The sequence below is a fragment of the Neophocaena asiaeorientalis genome, unplaced genomic scaffold (assembly GCF_003031525.2).
Source record: "Neophocaena asiaeorientalis asiaeorientalis breed wild unplaced genomic scaffold, Neophocaena_asiaeorientalis_V1.1 scaffold855, whole genome shotgun sequence".
In the NCBI taxonomy this organism is placed as follows: domain Eukaryota; kingdom Metazoa; phylum Chordata; class Mammalia; order Artiodactyla; family Phocoenidae; genus Neophocaena; species Neophocaena asiaeorientalis.
In genome coordinates this window covers 267389-288055 of record NW_020171823.1, presented here as the reverse complement: position 1 = coordinate 288055, position 20667 = coordinate 267389, and the positions used below count along the sequence as shown (strand labels likewise).

Below are 20667 nucleotides of genomic sequence, written 5' to 3'. Positions count from 1 at the left end.
AAATACTATATATATATATATATATATATATATATATATAAAAGGGTTTAGAACACTCAGTCAGATAGGATCATAGGTCACTGCGAAACAATAGTTACTTAACCAAAGCAACAGTAAAACATTTCAAAGGCAAATACAGAATTAATCACTTCGAAGGTAAAGAAACTTAAAACCTGTTATCAAAGGCAGTTCAACATTTTAAGAAAACTTGTCCTCTTAACAGAGAGAAAAGCCAAATTCAAGTTTTGCATCAGCTTACTTTTAAAAATTCATTTACTCAATTACGTTAATCTCAGCCTGACCATGCATAAAACTCCTTTTACTCAAAACATACACCTCGCTTACATACTCTACACTGAAATGTTTTATTATTTTCAGTAGCTTTAAATATATATTTAAATTAGAATCCCCAACTCTTAAAAATCTTACTTTCCAGTGAAGACCAAGAGGCAAGTAATAGTTACCGAAATCTGGAGAGACTTTTAGATCATTTTCAGAACATAATTATTCCTATAGAGTTTACCTAAAGGCTCTTATCTCGTTTACATTTACTTTCGTTAAATCACATCAAGCGATTTTTCTTGCTGACAAATCTGCAACAGATATAACAAGATTTCATTTAAGTTCTATTAAACCTAGGTGCACTGAAAGTATTATACTTGATGCCTCTAAAGACATGTCTATATTAATTGCATCAACAAACGTAAACATCAATACCAGGTATTAATTTAATACTAAATATTTCCTAGTTCACATGAACCTGAAACTCATTTAGCTTAATTTCTCTTGTATTTAGAATTGTTTGGTTTGTAAGCGCTTACTTTCCTTTAAGCCAGTTTAACAGAGCTCATCCACAAATCAACATCAACAATGTAATCCAAAGACAAAGACACATTCAAACATACAAACAAACAGACAGACCTCATAGTTCTCATTTCAGAATGTCAGCCCTGAGTCAGGTAATGCAATGTAAAACCCATCAATTTACAAAAGACATTGCATTAAAGCTGGGTTTCTGGTAGATGGAACAAATCAAGCTTACTTGTTAAATCTTTTCATTTACAGAAAAGACACTTAGGATTTCTATTTACCCTTCACAAGTCAATTTCTAAATTACTTTACCTTCTTTTCAAAATTTGCATTTTAAAAAGATGGCAGAGATGAGAGTTCCTGAGAAGACCAGATAGGACATTTCTATCTCAAAGACACAGACAAGTTTCTTCTAGGAAGATTTTGTTTCCTTCTCTGGGGTTTCCATGAGTAGCATGTATACGCTTAAAGCATGCTCCGGTGGGACCCTGATGTCAAGCTGTCCTGGTGAAAAAGTGACTTAAGCATTTTATTTACAAAGGAAATCTCTTCTCAAAAAGGGGGATTGGACACTCTGGCATATAAGAAGCTGTATTTCAGGGTGAGGTCTCCTAGATGGCATTCTAGAGGTTGTAAGAATGAATGGTTTTGTACTTCTCCAGAAACTCCTATGACTGGGATGTTTTCTGTGCCACCTTGGTGTTTATCACAGATCATGTGGCACCCTTATCTGTTAGAAAGTCAATCAAATTGTTCCCCACTGTCAAAGTTACTCAGAGCTCCTGTGGGGAAATTAGAATTGGACGCCTCAAGTCTAAGGGAGTCCCCTGGCCTCCTAACAGGATATCAGTGCAAGGGAGATTGTCCTGCTACAGAAGTAGATCCTGGTCCAAACTGGGTGCCCTGTCGGGTCTTTGACGGTGATACTAAACGATGTCCCTGTGCCTTGGGGGTTATCACAGAAACTTCTGTTTGATCCCCATGGGTAGGGGAAACAGGAGGCGGTGAAAGGAGTGAATATGTTGGCAGCTTGGGGGAGCAGCTGGAAGAACTGCCAGTGCAGGCTTCTTGGCCAGTGGAGGAGCTGGATAGGCCAGAGGGGAGTTTAGGTTTTGGAGTAACATGTTCCCACTCTCATTTCCTCCCTCTTTGCCCTGTAGAACAGGTTCCCCCTTGGATTTCCTTTCAGATTACTACACCATAAGGTGGCAGCCCTCTGAGTCCTTTTCCTCCTGATGCAATGGCTTCTACAACATACGGAATCTCATCCTTTCCCTGCTCTTTTGCAAAATACTTTTAACTGTGAGATCAGATAATAATTGAGTAAGTCACTCAGGGGCCATTGCCCTTCTGATCCTAACATATATTGGGTCCACACCCTATTATGATAGTATATCAGGTCTTTCTTAGGCATAGGCTCATGGCTATGTTTTGCCCATTTATCTACTATACACCCCAAAGGGCTTCCCTTCAGGATAGATGGAGTATTTCCCATTTTTATAAGTTTGATAACACCAAAACACAAAAGACGCAGACAAATTGCAACACAAAAAGCACAAATTCCAATAGTGATGCACACAAAACCAAAACCAACACACCAGTTCCAAGTCAGGTAGAGTCCAAGAGCAACTCCCCTCTCTAACAGGATACCCCAACCAAACTGGCTTGTCCCATAAAAGAAACGCCCAAATTGAGGGGGGAACATGTTCCCTGTATGCACACTGGAGCGACTTACCCTCCAAATGCGAGTCCATTGACTCGCAGAAGTTTGCCGATTCCTTGCTCCAACTGCCGAGGGCTGGGGTAGCCAGTGCTGCTTCAGGGAATTTTGAAGGGAAGATCCTCAGGACACATGGTCCCGGCAGCTGCTAGGGACTTGCCCCAATATCGCCTGACCAGGACCAGTTAGCCACAGGCAGCGAGGCTCCTGGCTGGCTAAGCCAAATTTGTTACAGGCCAATAAATCAGGAGACAAGGTGTTGAGCCAAAGAATGCGACTTTATTTGGAAAGCCGGCAGACCAAGAACATGGAGAACTAGGGTCCCTGAAACACCATCTTACTGGACTCTGTTTGCCAGTTTCTTTTACAGAACAGAGATGGGGAGGAAGTGAGAAAGTAAAGTTAAAGCGCATTGGTTTTGCCTGGCTTGGCCAGCATCGGGAAGGGATGTGTTAATTTCTTCTTTTCTGCAGCCATTCACAGGTGGGCAGGGTCAGAGTGTCTCCCCGTGAACTGAACAAAGGCACTTCAACATTCAGGCAGAGGGGCACGGTTCCCTTAGGCAGGACATTAGTATGATTATATTAACAAAAGCAATGAAAAGCAAAGGTTAAAGTCAATGAAACAGACGCAAAGTGGAGTCTGATTTTGCTCTTCCCTGTTACACCTGCTCTTTGTTGCAAAACATCTGGCTCCCCACTCGCCTCCTCAAGCAGTTCTCTCAGGGCTACTTGAGATGCTGCTTCCCAGGCCTGAAGTCCTAAAAATTCCCACTGAATAAAACATAACTCTCAACTTTTAGGTTGTGAATATTTTTTAAAACTAAAGCTTAAATTCTATCAACATTTGCCCAAGTCTCTTTTGTCAAGCCCCTTCAAGAATATGCGTGTACCTTTAACTTAAAATTTCCCCAATTCTGCAGTCATTGCTTTGGGAAAGATCCCAGGTATTCTCCTTACTTGCTGCAAGTAACAAACCCTTCCATCAGTCTTTGGCTTTGTTGCGCCTTTTGGCTTGATATCCACCAAGAAGCAAACCCAGTTTTCAGGTAACACTTTCATTTCAAAATAAAGACTATAACCAAGATAAAGAGAGTAATTTAATAATGATGAAAAGATCTGATACCAGGAGGACATAACAGTCCTGAACTTCCATGCAACTAAAAATGGTGCCCAAAATACATGGAGCAAAAGCAAAAGAAATATGAGGTGAATCAGAAAAGCCAACAATTATAGCCAGACAATATAACATCTTTCTATCTAAATGATGGACTGAAAAAGACCACCCTCCAAAAAAAAGGAATTGTTAAGACTTGAAAATACTGTCAACCAACTTGACCTAATTCATATCCATTGACCACTCCACCCAGCAACAGTAATACACATTCCTCTCCAGTGCAGGCAAAACATGGACCAAAAAAGATCATAAAATAAATTTCAATACATGTAAAAGAATTAAATTCATATGAAGAATATTCTCTAACAACAAAGGAATTAAATTAAAAACCAGTAATGATGAAACAAAATTACTTTAAAGATAAGAAAAATTTAACATAAAATCTTCTCTGCCACTAGAGCCAATACCGCTTCCCCTTTAATGTGCTTGTGCATCTATACTATATGTTAACTAGATCCCCTTAGAGGCACAGGGATACCTGCTCACCAAAAAAAAAGGAATTTTCTCCTGGCACTAGGCAAGTAATTTCTTGGGTAATACACTTTCCTCAATCTTGTAAAGGGTTACAATAACCCACTACTTGCATTGTTGGACTATGTAAACTGTCAAAATGTTACTCTGATATATAACTTTTGTCATGAAAACTTAGATAACTGTGCCTTGACTTCTGTCAGGTGAAACGATCCTAAGAGCTTTCTGAAAGACTGTCTCCCAAGTTATAATCCTCAGGTTGCCTTGAAGATTTTCCTTTTCTTTCTTAGACTACTAATTTTTTTGTTAACATTACATAAAGGTTTCTGGAAACACCATAATATTTGGAGACTGAATGGCAAATTTATAAATAAACCTGGGTCAAAAAAGAAATCAAAAGGAAAATTAGACAGTATTTTAAATTGCATGAAAATGAAAACAGAGCATATTTAGGAATAAGCTTAACCAATCCATTGGAAAAGGAGTAATCCTTTCAACAAATGGTGCTGGGACAACTGAAAATCCATTTATTGGGGACTTCCCTGGAGGTCCAATGGTTAAGAATGAAACTGAGCAGGGCCCTGTGGGGTTTCTGGGTACCAGCAACAAGGAGGCCTTTTTGTTCCCCCATTTCTTGTAGGCAAGACTCCAGCCTCAAGACCTCCAATGAGTCCCAAAGGGCAGATTCAAGCAGTTGCTAATCAAGGGAGGAGCAGCCAATAAACCACCTGAGGCAAGATTAAAGGGACCAAAAAAGCTCATCAAAATTATATCATCTGAGACCCTGCACATACCCTAAACTTCTCAGCAACTCCACCCTTGGGAAGCATTATCATAAAATGCCTCAACAAATTCTGGGTTTGAGACACATAGTTTTTCGAGGCAAGAGCCTGCTGTGTCCCCCTTTGCCTGGCAAACTAATAAAACTATCCTTTTCTACTTCATCCAAAACTCTGTCTCTGAGATTTGATTCGGCACCAGTGAACAAGAGGCTGAGCTTTCGGTATCAAGACTCTGCCTGCCAATGCAGGGGGTGCAGGTTTGATCCCTGTCCGGGAGCTAAGATCCCACATGCCTCAGGGCCAAAAAAACCAGAGTATTGGGATTTCCCTGGTGGTGCAATGGTTAAGAATCCGTCTACCAATGCAGGGGACACGGGTTCGAGTACTGGTCCGGGAAGATCCCACATGCCAAGGAGCAACTAAGCCCGTGCACCGCAACTACTGAGCCTGCGCTCTAGAGCCTGCGAGCCACAACTACTGAAGCCCGGGAGCCCTAGAGCCCGTGCTCTGCAACAAGAGAAGCCACTGCAATGAGAAGCCCTCACACAATGTCTTCCACCCACACTACAACCAGAGAAAGGCCACACGTGGCAATGAAGCCCCAGCGCAGTCCAAAAAACAAAAACTAAAACACAAAACAGAAACAATGCTGCAACAAATTCAATAAAGACTTTAAAAATGGTCCACATCATCAAAATTAAAAAAAAATTTTTTTAAGAAAATTAAAAATGAGAATTTTGACATATTACATGCATAAAATTACTAACAGATCACACATCTAGGTAAAATATAAAATAATAAGACATTCATGAGAAAACAAAGAAGACAACCTCTTTTACCTTAACTTAGGTAAAGACATCCTTAATAAAGCAAGAAAAGCACAATCCACAGAATAAAAAAGACAAAGTGAACTTTATGAAAACTGCAAACTTCTGCTCTTCAAAACACACTAATATAAGGAGAACAAATACACAAAATGGGAGAGATGTTTTACAGATTACTTATCAGATAAAGAATCCAAACCAAAATATATTTTTTTTAACTCCTAAATCTGAGTAAAAAAAAAGTAACTTTCAAAAATGGAAAGAGTTGAACAAGCACTTCAAAGAACATATACAGAGAAGCAAGCAATAAGATGCTCAAGTTTTCCAAAGAATAAACTACTGACAGAACAAAATCAAAAAACCTGAAAAGAAGCTGAGGGAGAGAAGAAATACTGGAACGGTTTACTTTGTATAATTCCATTTATAGAAAGTTCTATAAACTGCGAAACTAATCTTTAGTGACAAAAAGCATATCAGTGACTATATAATGACAAATGGGGCAGCAGTGGTAAAAAGAGAATGATTACAAAAGGGCACAGGAAAATTGAGAGGTCGATGGCTATATTCACTATGTTGCTTTCAGTGGTGGCTTCATATTTATATACATACCAAATTGCATATTAACAAATTGCAACAAATTACACATTTTAAATATATATCATTTGGTTTATATTATCAAACATAATCTAATGAGGAAGGAAAGGAGTAAATTTGCAAAGGACACTCAAGTGTAATCAGAAATGAAGTCAATGCAAGTAGTATATTTAAAAAACCAAAAGAAAGTGTGTTTCAAGAAATCTCTTAAAATTGTCCCCTTCGTTTCTAAACCACTGCCTGAGTTCAAATTAAAATGTCTTTTCCAAAATAATATATTTTTTTTAATTTATGTATTTTATTTATTTTGTCTGCATTGGGTCTTTGTTGCTGTGTGCGGTTTTTCTCTATTTGCGTCAAGCAGGGGCTACTCTTCGTTGCGTTGCATGGGCTTCTCATTGAGGTGGTTTCTGTTGTTCTGGAGCACAGGCTCTAGGCACACAGGCTTCAGTAGTTGTGGCACACGTGCTCAGTAGTTGTGGCTTGCAGGCTCTAGAGCGCAGGCTCAATAGTTGTGGTGCATGGGCTTAGTTGCTCCTTGGCATGTGGGATCTTCCCAGACCGGGCTCAAACCTGTGTCCCCCAAACTGGGAGGCAGATTCTCAAGCACTGTGCCACCAGGAAGCACCCAATATAACATTTTACTTGTAATAAACTGCCACTGTGTCAGGCCCAATGCCAAGAACTACATATAAATTTTCTTCCCTATCACAAAATGCAGTATCCTAAAAAAGTACTCCAGTAAGGGCACCATTTAACAGGATAATTAATACCCTCTTAAAAAAAAAAAAAAAGGAAGAAAAGGAAAAAAATTTAAATACAATCTTGAAAGTTACAAAAACATTAATTTCAGGACACTGGAAAGAGATTAAAGAAAAACAACTAAGAACCTTTTATTCTGGAGAAGCTGCTAAAGCTTCAACTATAGAATGTATACTTACCAGATATGAAGTCAGCAGCTTTGCTACATAAAATGTCAAATGTGAATGGGAAGTTAGTGAAAACCCATAGTCATACAAGGTAAAAGTAACAAATATGACAGTGGGTGACAAAAACTCATGGCTTTTCTAGCTTTAGTTTGCAGCCTCAGTGTGAGTTGAGCAGCACATAAGCACATCATGGCTGGTAAGAAAGTACACATGTAAGGGAAAGATCCAAGACAGCCTCAAGTGAAAGTCAAGGGAGATTTAAAAACTGCAACTTTTGGGGACTTCCCTGGTGGCACAGTGGTTAAAAATCTGCCTGCCAATGCAGGGGTCACAGGTTCGATCCCTGACCTGGGAATATCCCACATGCCATGGAGCAACTAAGCACGTGCGACACAACTACTGAGCCTGCGCTCTAGAGCCCACAAGCCACAACTACTGAGCCCATGTGCCCCAACTACTGAAGCCTGCGCACCTAAGCCCATGCTCTGCAATAAGAAGCCACCGCAATGAGAAGTACTCACACCGCAACCAAGAGTAGCCCCCACTCACCACGAGAAAAAACCCGCTTGCAGCAACAAAGACCCAACGCAACCAAAATTAAAATAAATTTTAAAAACTGCAACTTTTAATATGTTCTGCAAGCCACACATAATTATCCTGCACAGAACAGAAGGTTCATGGGTTTGAGGTGTCTTAAAATTTCTGCGCCAACTATGGACTATGAAGACAGTAAGACAACTTCTACAGAGCTAAAACAGAAAAACAAAATTTTTTAATATCGTGCAGATGTTCACAGAGAAGACAGTTCCACATTGTAAATCCAGCCCCCCTCAAAGAAAGTTGCTATAATACTTATCTAAAATGTCCTATTTTTACTCAAAAATTACCGAACACATAAAAAGAGAAGAAAGTATTACCTGTATTAATCAAAAGAAGAAAAAAAAGGTCAACAGAAACTGACCCCAAATGAATCTATATATTGTATTCACAAAAACTTCAAAAGAGCTATTACAAACATATTCATAAATTAAATAAAATTGTGTTCAAAAAAATAAAAGAAAACGTGTTCAAATTAATAAACACATGCAGAATCTAAACACAAGTCATAAGAAAGCAGACAGAAATTAGAGCTAAAAATATTATTTTTATGAAAAGCTAAAGTTGATACGCTCAACAGAAAGTATGAAATAAGCAAGAGCCATTAAAATACATTTCATACAGCAATATAACTGTCCAATCCAAAACAATTACAATACTTAACTTTAAAAAAAGAGCTTCTGACACCTGTAGAGATAATGTCGAGCATTACAACCTAGCTGTAATGAGAATCCCAGTGGAGAGGAAAAGGGTATAGAAAAATATTTCAAGTAAATACCACAGAAACTTCCCAACTTTTCTTTCTTTTTTTTAAAGATTTATTTATTGTTTATTATTTTTTTTTTATTTTGGCTGTGTCAGGTCTTAGTTGCAGCACACAGGCTCTTCACTGTGGCCCACGGGCTTCTCTCTAGTTGTAGCATGTGGGTTTTCTCTTCCCTAGTTATGGCGCACAGGCTCCAGGGTGTGTGCTCTGTAACTGTGGCACGCGGGTTCCAAAGAACGTCGGCTCTGCAGTTTGCAGCATGGGGGCTCTAGTTGAGGCGCACAAGCTCAGTAGTTGTGGCACTCAAGTGTGGGATCTTACCCCCTGACCAGGGACCAAACCCTCATCCCCTGCATTGGAAGGTGGATTCTTTACCACTGGACCACCAAGGAACCCCGCAACTTTTGATTTTTGAAAAATTAAGTACAGATCCAAGAAGCTAAAGAAAGTCCAGAGACTAAAACTAAACAGAACTAGACGTAGGTATATCCACAGGCAAACTGTTAACAGCCAAAAACAAATCAAACATCTTTAAACCAACAACAGAAAAATGACTTACTGTGTTGAGAGGCAGAAAATGATCTCATTACTGCCTGGCTTTTCATCATTAAAACCAGAGATCAGAAGGCAGTGCAATGACATATTCCATGTTTAGAACTGATACCTACCACACAAGTAATGTGTTGTAAAAGCAGGAGGAACATCAACAAAATGTACTACAGTAGTCCACCCTTACAGTTGGGGGATATGTTCCAAGACCCCAGTGGATGTCTGAAGCCTATATACACAACTGACCCTTGAACAATGCAGGGGTTAGGGGCACCAACACCCAAGTAGTCAAAAATCCAAGTATGAGTTCACCATCAGTTGGCCCTTCCTATCACCAGTTCTGTACTCAAGGATTCAACCAACTTCCATTCATGTACCACTATAGTATTATACATATTAACTGTGTAAAAAAGAATTAAGTGGACTCTGTAGTTCAAACCTATGTTTTTCAAAGGTTTACTGTACTATGGTTTTTTCCCAATACCATACGTAACAAACATTGCAATCTGGATATTTTCTTACTGTGCCTAATTTATAAACTGCTGGAGTCACTACTTTTCTACTTAGGGCCATTAATAAGTAAAATAAGGGTTACTTGAACATAATTACTAGGACAGTCAATCTGATAACTGAGAGGGCTACTAAGTGACTATGGGGTGGGTGGCATTTACAGCATGGATACATTGGACAAGGGATGATTCACACCCTGGACAGGAGGTAGCAAGACAGGGAGAGATTTCATTGTGCTACTCAAAACAGCACACAATTTAACACTGATGAATTATTTCTGGAATTTCTCATTTATTTTTGGATTGCAGCTGACTGGGGGTAACTTGAGACCAGAGAAGCAAAACTAGGAATAAGCAAGGGGTTACTGTATTCATAACAGGTAAAAACTGAAAATAACCCAATGTTCATCGAAGGATAAATAAATAACCAGAATGTGGCATATCCACATAATGGAATATTAGCCACAAACAAGAATGAAGTACTGATACATGATACACAACATAGATGAACCTTGCAAACCTTATGCTAACTGAAAAAAAACAGACATAAAAGGCCACATATTGTTTGTTTCTTAAGGGGTGAGCAGAGAAGGGCCATGGGTAGCAATTGCTGGGATTGTTTGGTGGGTGATGATGAAAATGTCCAAAATCAGGTAACAGTACAACCACACATTTTGAATGTACTAGTATTAAGCACTAAACTGTACAGATTAAAGTGGTGAATTTTATACTACGTGAATTTAACTTCAATAAATTTTAAAAGATACAACTAAAAAAAAAACAAACAAGGAGGGGGGCTTCCCTGGTGGCGCAGTGGTTGAGAGTCCGCCTGCCGATGCAGGGGACGCAGGTTCGTGCCCCGGTCTGTAAGATCCCACATGCCACGGAGCGGCTGGGCCCGTGAGCCATGGCCGCTGAGCCTGCACGTCCGGAGCCTGTGCTCCGCAATGGAAGAGGCGACAGCGGTGAGAGGCCCACGTACCACCAAAAAAACAAAACAAAACAAAAAAAACAACAACAAGGAGGGACTTCCCTGGTGGCACAGTGGGTAAGACACGGCATTCCCAATGCAGGGGGGCCCAGGTATGATCCCTGGTCAGGGAACTAGATCCCACATGCATGCCGCAACTAAGGGTTCACATGCCACAATTAAGGAGCCCATGTGCTACAACTAAGGAGCCAGTGAGCCACAACTAAGGAGTTCACCTTCTGCAACTAAGACCCAGTGCAACCAAATAATTAATTAATTAATTAATTATTTACAGAAATAAAAAATGAGAGAGACAGGAAGCAAATAAAGGAGTAGGTATCCTTAAGTTGAGACTAAATGTGAACGGTATACACATTCCAAACAAATGTCAGAGATGCCAGACTGGACCTGGGAAAGAGCCAACTACAGCATGTCTATAAAAGATAACTCTGAATCCAAGCAAAAAGCTCGGAAATGGTAAACTATGAAAACAAAAGCGCTTAAGACTATGCACTTCCACTGCAGGGGGCGCAGGTTTGATCCCTGGTCCAGGAAGTTCCACATGCCACACAGTGCAGCCAAAAAAAGGAAAAAAAGATGTGGAAAACAACTGGTTCCTCAAGATTTAACTCAGAATTACCGTATGACTCAGCAAATCCACTTCTAGGTATATATAAAATCTGTACTCCTGGGTACTGACTAACACAGTCTTTAAGGTGTATTTTAAGTTATATACGGCCATGTTAAAAAAGGGGAGATGGGGTGGGAACATAATGTAAATCAGCCCTGGAATATGAGTCCAAGATGACCATTATTAAATATTCCCAAGTATCCTTCCAAAAATCTGTCAGAGAACTTCTTAAACTGATCAATGAATACTCATTAAAAAGTCTCAAGATAAAAAACTATAGCATAAGTAAATATTACTACAAAATGACCCCAGAGAGGAACAGAGCCTAGAACAGATTATCCTTTAAGTTTCTAAGAGCTAAAATCTTAATTTTAAACTACGCTTTTAAAAAAAAAAAAAAAGTAAACTAGGCTTTTTAAAATAATATTAGAAAGTGCTTCGATATGCTCTAAATCAAGAAAACAATTACCAAGAAACTCCTACTGAGAAAGAGCTATTCAAACTTTAATTTGTTAAACTGATCTTTACTGTGAACTTTTAAAGCACTTTATACTCTCCTTCTCCACTGACATTCTGGGGTCTTTGTCTTACAACACTTAAGGGGTAACAAGCTCAACATAATGAAAGGTAGCAGAATACGCCACCCCAAGAAAGCCTCTTTGGCATAGATAGGATTATTCTGAAGTGTTTACTCTTGAGAAGCCACAGACCCAAGAGTATCTCTAAAAATGGAGTAGAGTTTCCAGTTGTAAACATAAGGAACATTTACATTTATAAGCGAAAACAACACTCTAAGGATGTCTCCCTTTTGGTACCAGGAAGAGACAGAAGACTCTAAATCACAAGAAACTATCATCAACAGACAGAACCCAGATTTAAATCTATGTAACAACCTTAACCTCAGTTTCCATGCTTTTTTCCCTCTTAACTTGCCTCCCACCCCCAACATCGTTTTTGCCTTAATCTGTAAATGGTATTTAAGATGGTGGCTTGGGCCATTTTGGAGTCATTCAATTTTCCTGGATATCTGTCATGTATACAGGAGGTACACATGTTATCAAACTCCTTTTTTTCTCCTGTTAATTTACCTTTTATTACAAAGGGATTTCAGCCAACCACCTAGAAGAGTAGAGAGAAAAGGATTTTTCCTCTCCTACAGTAGGCAGAAATATCTATTACCTCTATAGATTAAAAAAATCTTGCACTTATCACACTTTAGTTTTTATTGCTCTGACTTATTATCTCAATTTATAAGCGAATCATTTGAAGATTCAATGTAAGTTCACAGATGGCAATCATTAAATAACCTACATTAACAACAGTCTGTAGGGAAATCCCTTGTGGTTCAGTGGTAGGACTCGGCAGTAGTTAGGACTGCCGTGGCCTGATTTCAATCCCTGGTCAGGGAACTAAGATACTGCAAGCCATGTGGCATTGCCAAAACAAACAAACCCCACAGCCTGTAAACATGTGCAGGTAGGCCTTAATTTGTCGACTCAATGTTATAAGTTTTCTTAATGTAAATTAGCCCTCTGGACACCTCACTGCAAAAATATTAGTACCGTTTATTTAGCATGAGTTGCAAATAGCTCAAAGCATCACAAGATGCGATGCAAAAACAAACTTTAAAATAAAAAAATCATGTACCCAATGTAAAAAAAAAGTCTGCACTGATTCCATAATTGGCCAAGCACTAAAACTTCATTTCTGTTTAATGAGTGAAGCCTTACAAATTTTATGACCCAAGTCACAACAATTCCTATCAGACAGAACAGTTTTATTCATACCTTAACAAGAGTGTCAAATATTCCCCACTTTATTCAATTCTAAAAGGATCTACTTCGGGAATTCCCTGGTGCCGCAGTGGTTAAAAATTAGCCTGCCAGTGCAGGGGTAAGGGTTCCATCCCTGCTCCAGGAAGATCTCACATGCCTTGGAGCAACTAAACCTGTGCACCAAAACTACTGAGCCTGTACTCTAGAACCCGTGAGCCACACCTACTAAGACCGTGTGCTGCAACTACTGAAGCCCTAGTGCCCACACTCTGCCACAAGAGAAGCCACCACAATGAGAAGCCCTTGCACCTCAGCGAAGAGTAGCCCCTACTCGCTGCAACTAGAGAAAGCCCACACATAACAACAAAAACCCAAAAGCAGCCGAAATAAATAAAATAAATAGAGCAATTTCATTTTTAAATAGAAAAGCTGAAACTAAGGAAGTTTCCATTGGGACCTCCCTGGTGGCACAGTGGTTAAGAATCCACCTGCCAAAGCAGGGGACACGAGTTCGAGCCCCACTCTGGGAAGATCCCACATGCCGAGGAGCGGCTGGGCCCGTGAGCCATGGCCGCTGAGCCTGCGCTCCGCCGCGGGAGAGGGCGCAACAGTCAGAGGCCCGCGTAAAGCAAAAAAAAAAAAAAAGAACCCCCCGGCCAAAGCAGGGGACACGAGTTCGAGCCCCACTCTGGGAAGATCCCACATGTCACGGAGCAACTAAGCCCATGCGCCACAACTACTGAGCCTGCTCTCTAGAGCCTGCAAGCCACAACTACTGACCCCGAGTGCCACAACTATCGAAGCCTGTGTGCCTAGAGCCTGTGCTCCACAACAAGGGAAGCCAGCGGCTATAAGAAGTCCGTGCACTGCAACAAAGAGTAGCCCCTGCTCGCCGCAATTACAGAAAGCCCGTGCGCAGCGATGAAAACCCAACGCAGCCAAAAATAAATTCATTAATTAATTTTTTTTAAAAAAAGAAAGTTTCCATTTATAACTTGCCAGTTCTGAATTGTGCCCAAATATGAAAACACTTCCTATAATCTCTTCTGGTCTTTACGACTAGTGTTATACCAAAATTTTATGCTAACATTCCTACATAATGCCTAGGCAAAACTTTGTCTAGTAACGTGCACTGAAACTATAATGGTTTAGAATACAACTTTCCTAACAAGAAAATAAATTTTAATGCCTCAAATTAAAGACAATTTCTAAATAGCAAAACATGACGTTTCTATTGTCACTTTTTTTAACCCAAACAACTTTCTTAAAATGGAAATGAATATAGGGAATTCCCTGGTGGTCCAGTGGTTAGGATTTGGCACTTTCACTGCTGTGGGCCGCCCCACTTCCATCCCTCACTTGCTGAGTTCAATCCCCAGTCAGGGAACTAAGATTCCAAAAGACACAAGACTTGGCCAAAAAAAAAAAATAAAGGGAATTAATATATGCTTAAATGTCAACAAACAGAAAATACATATAATGTAAGGGTACCTTAAATATCACCACTGAAATATTACTGTATAAAAAACTACTTCTGAAATCATTTTAATAAATTTTTCTCCATGCATTAAGATCAAATCCAGAAAAATGAATGCTTCAATTTTTATAAATTTATTTATTTTACGTATTTATTTTTGGCTGTGTTGGGTCTTCTTTGTGGTGTGTGGGTTTCTCATTGCGGTGGCTTCTCTTGTTGCAGAGCACGGGCTCCAGGCCCACGGGCTTGCAGGCTCTAGAGTGCAGGCTCAGTAGTTGTGGCTCACAGGCTCACTAATTGTGGCTCCCAGGATCTAGAGAGCAGGCTCAGTAGTTGTGGCACATGGGCTTAGTTGCTCCGCAGCACGTGGGATCTTCCCTGACCAGGGCTCAAACCCATGTCCCCTGCACCGGCAGGTGGATTCTTAACCACTGCACCACCAGGGAAGCCCTTCAATCAATTTTAAACCACTTCCATTATGCAAAAACTTTTAAATGCCAACTCTTCTAAAACTATCCTTCAGGGCAAAAAGCACACATTGTTTTTGGTTGTGGTGTTTAAATATGTATGTATGTATGATTTATTTATTTGGCTATGCCAGGTCTTAGTTGCGGCATGCAGGATCTTTGTGGTGGCATGCAGGCGTGAGGGCTCTTAGTTGTAGCATGTGGGATACGGGATCTAGTTCCCTGACCAGGGATGGAACCCGGGTCCTCTGCCTTGGGAGCATGGAGTCTTAACTCTACTGGACCAGCAGGGAAGTTCCACACACATTGTTGAATACTAAACAAACTACAACTTCCCTACTAATCCTTTTACTGGTTAACATAATTACTCCAAAAAAGGCAAAATTTCAATAACACGATGTGGATCAGGGGTCCCCAACACCCAGGCCGCAGACCAGTACTAGTCCTGGGCCTGTTAGGAACCAGGCCGCAGAGCAGGAGGTGAGCTGCGGGCAAGTCTGAACCATCCTCCACCCCAACCCCGTGGAAAAACTGTCTTCCACAAAACCAGCGCTTCATGCCAAAAAGGTTGGGGACTGCTGCTGGAGATAAGACTAAAAACTGAGAAAGATACTTCTAAACAAACAACAGTAGCAATGGGTAACTCAGCAATAATCAGACTACATTCCCCCAGCATTCTTTTAAAGCAACACTATATTAGTAATATTCTGTCAACTAAAGAATGTCATTTATCATCTGCCTCTACAAAGACTGAGCCACTAGCCATGGCAGCTGCTGACCTTTAACATCATGGAAAAGAGCTAAGGGTAGAGAAGAGGCAAGAGGCACTCTGTGCTCTAGAAAAAGCTAGCAAAGCGGGGCTTCAGATAGTTCAGATATTTTCAGGAGAAAATTTTATAAACCCAATTTCTTGAATCTTCCCATACTTAGAAAAGCACTTAAATCATTAAGATATTTGTGCCTCATGAGTAGTCATAAACCTTCTACCAAGATACATACTGACCTCCCCTCTAACCTATACAAAGCAGTTCCTCAGGACTGAGAGGCTGTCTCCCAGGTTAGAGTCCTCAGTAAGGCCCCAAATAAAACTGAAATTCACAGCTCTCAGGCTGTGCATTTTTTATTTCAGTGGACAATTCTATTTCAACTCTATCCAACATAAAATCAATCCAAAACATTTTCTAAACTGCAAGGAAAGTCACTGTTAATTTCTGTTAAAAGGCCTGGTTAATTAAAATACACCCATTTAAAAATAAGTTGAAATATGGGTATTCCCTGACAGTCCAGTGGTTAGAACTTCATGCTTTGACTGCAGGGAGCCCGGGTTTACTAAGATCCTGCATGCCACATGTTGCAGCCAAAAAAAAAAAATGTTGAAATATACGTTACCATAAGATTAAATGTTAGCACTGGTTAAACTGCAACCTAGTTAAGGTCATGTGACAGTTCAAAAATTTTGATTAAGTAATGACTAGCTGTTTACAGCTTGTTTTTAAAGTATTACTAAAAGCAATACATTACTAATTTATTTTTCAATCTAAAATCCTGAACACTGTATATTATGGCAATCCTTCAAAAATTCTTATATTTCACAGTTTTAAGCGTCTATTATTAAACAATTCTAATGATACGTAACAACATTTACACTTAAAAATTTTTTTTCAAAGACAGAGAAGCTAACCATTGGGAGAAAGCACCCTTGAAGACTAGGGAAGTTGAGAGAAAAGAGCCTAATTTAAACACAGGCTTTGAGGAAATATGTCCAACTTGTCAAGCTGTGCACATTAAATACCAGCAGTTTTAGTTTATGACAATTATAACTCAATAAAGCTAGAAAGGGAGAGAGAGATGGATCCATTAGTTTGCTCACATAGCCCAGAATATTGCGCTGCACTTAAGTTACTTTTTTTTTTTTCAGTACGCGGGCCTCTCACTGTTGTGGCCTCTCCCCTCGCGGAGCACAGGCTCAGCGGCCATGGCTCACGGGCCCAGCCACTCCGCGGCATGTGGGATCTTCCCGGACCAGGACACGAACCCGCGTCCCCTCCATCGGCAGGTGGACTCTCAACCACTGTGCCACTAGGGAAGCCCCTGCACTTAAGTTACTTTAATATTAAGGTTAATGAGTCTTCATTAAGAAGAGGTAGGAATTCACAAGTCATAAAACTGTTAATCAAGTTAATTTTTTATTTCTATTTCACTCAAAACATTTACAGTAGTTTAACAAAACGAAACATTACTCAAACATTTTATGAAGCTACAAATCTTCCAGACACAATGAAAGTTCAAGCCTTCTCACTATTAAAATGTTACTGTAATTTGAGAAAGACACGCTCACCTTCACAATTAATAATTGAAGACAGTTCCTTAAAATTTAAATCCAATACTGCACAGTATCTTAACAGTTCATACCAAATTCCTATCCAACATTTGAGAATTTATCTGAACTCATGCATATGGATATTTAAAGTTCTGAACACATAAAACATCGCAATACTTTTTTTCTTCATTATCATAACCAAAGTAATAGATTTGCCCATTCTTTTCCAAATTACCGTCAGTATATTCAACTTGACCAACCTTAAGTTAAACGATCAAGTCACACTGCTATAAAATAACATTCTGGGAGGGTGGGAGGGAGCAAGACTCAAGAGGGAAGAGATATGAAGATATACGTATATGTATAACTGATTCACTTTGTTATAAAGCAGAAACTAACACACCATTGTAAAGCAATTATACTCCAATAAAGATGTTTTTTTAAAAAAAAGAAATTTAAATTAAACCACAATGAAATACCACAGCACTCTCACTAGAATGAGTTAAATAAAATGCCTGAAAAAAAAAAAAATAACATCCCCCTAAGGTCAGAATTTTTTCAGTTTTGCAATAACTTTGAAAATAAAATACATACTCAATTTTTTAAAAAACCAACAATCACTGCTGCTTAAATCATATCAGAGCTAATCAATATTTATTTTGCCAGTGATCATTTTAATGGAGCAACTATTACCTACATGATGGAAGTTTAATTCAAGTTTTATCAAATGGACTAGATTTAGTGAAAAAAAAATTACAGTTCAGTTCGTGGTCATTATTTGCCTTCAAAACAAATACAAAAGCAAGATTACAGGTAAAAGAAAGTTGATTACACAAATTCAAAGTAAAGATAAGAATCATGGCAGGAAAAACATCTTATAATGAAAATTACTTAATATTTCCTTTTCAATTGCATTACAAACTATGAGAAATCCACAGCTAACGATTTCAGCTAGAAAAAAATATCTAATGGAAGCAATATTTGTTGCACAATTACCAACTTTTATGAACCAACTGACAACAGAAAACATTTTAACCAAATTTTGCTCAGGAGACAGAAAATGCCAGAGACTGAAAACTAGAGGGCCTTTTGTGCAATCATTTACATAAGATTAACTAAATGGGCTACAGCACAGTCAATGTTTATGAATGCTGCTGTAAAGCTTGGTAACGATACAAGAACTGTACTTTTAAACAATAGTGCTTAGTTTTTATTGAGCACCATCGAGCTACACAAGCCGACGCGAAAGCCTACTCATTGCTACTGTTTCCCTGTTTTTATCTCCTCCCTCCCTCAAAGCTCGCCTCGTCATTTCTCCACCCACTATTTCCCGCCATCTTGGCCGACAGGAGCAGCCATTAACTAAATGACAACAACTTTTCACAGAAATAAACAAGGAAAGCTCCCTGGTCTCTGTCAGACACAAGTAACAAGGTTCCAGAAACAACACGATCATAAAATGGCATTCACAGCAATATTCTCTGCAGCTAGACCCAAACAAGTAAACAAATCACTTAACTTCAGATCAAACACGTATCAATCAGTATATTGTTCAAATACCCAATTTAAACTCTTGACCGCTCTAAAGTACTGCAAGTTACACATTCTGAGAACAAGGATATAAGAAAGCTTAAAATGCTAAGCTAAAATTAGACGTCAAAGAAAAAACTGCAAAAGAAAAACACACCGCAAATGATATAACACTCTTAAAATTTTTAAACTGCACACGTTCAGGATCTTGTGATGCTGAAATTCAGACATAATTTGAATTTTCTAACGGAAATGCCCCCAAACTACTGCTACGCCTGGTCACAAAGCGCGGCCCTCTGTGCTGCTCAGGCTACGACTCAGAATTTCGCAAGGCAGTAAGCGAAGTATTTTTTGCAAAAATAATTTTTCACTTGCGACCACAGCGAGGTCTGACCCGCCTCAGGAGGCGCGGGAGCCAAAGCCCACAGAGAGTGAACGAAGAACACTGTAGGTCCGAGGATGCCTTACCTTGACCAATAGGGTCTTAGTCCTGGCGCCATCTTCGTGAAGGCTCACGAACCCAAAGAGTCGACTATGGGAAGAAATACACGCGACTTGTTAACGCTCGGGTAAAGCCACTGACCCGTCCCTTCCTGACCCCAAGGCTCCGACATTAGCGACCGCTGCCTGGGGGCCGCCACCGGAGGCAACCCGAGCTCAGGTCTCCCAGAACAGCGGCTCCATCCCGTGCGGAGGCAGCTGGGTGAATGACTGCGGTCTGTACCTGTCCAGTCCACTGAGTGTCTCGCTCTCTTCGGCTGTCAAGCTGAGGGACCCCTCCTTGGTCTCGCTGCTCGGTTTTACCGCCGCCATTTTCTTTCCCTCATCACCAAAAGCAGCGGCGGCAGTAGCTACCGACACTCCGCAAGATTTCATGTAAACGCAATAAATATAAAACTCCCAACGCTGAAACCTACCAACCCCCAGTCCAGAGCTCGAAAAGACGCCCTAACCTCGAGAGACTGGCAAACTAACTTTACCACCACCACCTCCTCCAATACAGGTGGCGGCGACGAAAAATCCCAAGGTGACAGCAAAAGCAGGGAATGCGGAGCTAGGCTCCGGGAGTCACATCGCGGGGTTCGCGGTGACAGCAGAAAAAGCGGAACCTCGCTGTAATGGAAGAATTTCTTAGAATCACAAACTTCGCCAGCACCAGCACAAAGTTGTTTTAACCGTATCACAGGGCGAAAGCCAAGTCGCCGTCACGTCAGCACCCCCAAAGCCTGGCGCCGCCAATTGACGCGAACGGTTCTTTTCACATGACCTTTGTTGACTTACGTCAGTTGTAGCTCCACAGAACTTGCTAGATACCAGAGGCCGCCCCAACCGGGGACCGGAAGGGGAGGAAATTCCCGCTGGTAATTGGTTAGCTGACGCGTCAGTTGCGAAGAGTAGTCACCAGATTTAGCAAAAAGTTCGGGTGATTAAGTTACGCTCTTGTTGAAAAGGGAGGGTCCAGGCTTCGCTACTCTGTAGCCCAGATGACCGAGGAAGGCAGTGGTGGCGAATGATGAGATCAGGAAGTGCGTCCTCGAGGCGGACTTAAGTGCGCCTCGAGTACGGATACATCTCCTTTACCTGTCCCTTAGCACGAGATATTACATGGCGGTGGGACTCCTCAGGGGCTGGTTCACATTATTTTCAACTAGTGTATGGCACTGATCTCTGCTCCCAGAACCGGAGACTTTTGTCATCTCTGGGAAATAACGACCCCGCGGCCCGGACTCTCCCTGCCCCGTTTCCTTTCAACCTTGTGGTAACAGAAGA

The 20667-nt window shown here is 40.4% G+C and overlaps 1 protein-coding gene across 6 annotated transcripts in view; it reads right to left on the bottom strand.

The window, feature by feature from the left end:
- LOC112396007 (lysine-specific demethylase 6A-like) overlaps positions 1-20072 on the bottom strand; it is a 164745-nt gene extending 144673 nt beyond the window's left edge. For all 6 annotated transcript variants that reach the window (XR_003002486.1, XM_024739482.1, XM_024739489.1 and 3 more), the window contains exons 1-2: positions 19622-20072; positions 19366-19429 (exon numbers count right to left, since the gene is read on the bottom strand). Coding sequence is in view for 5 of the 6 variants with exons in the window: in XM_024739482.1 (XP_024595250.1) it covers positions 19366-19429; positions 19622-19773 (216 nt within the window). In the remaining variant the exon portion in view is untranslated. The remainder of the gene's footprint in view (positions 1-19365; positions 19430-19621) is intronic.
- Positions 20073-20667: the final 595 nt, after the last annotated feature.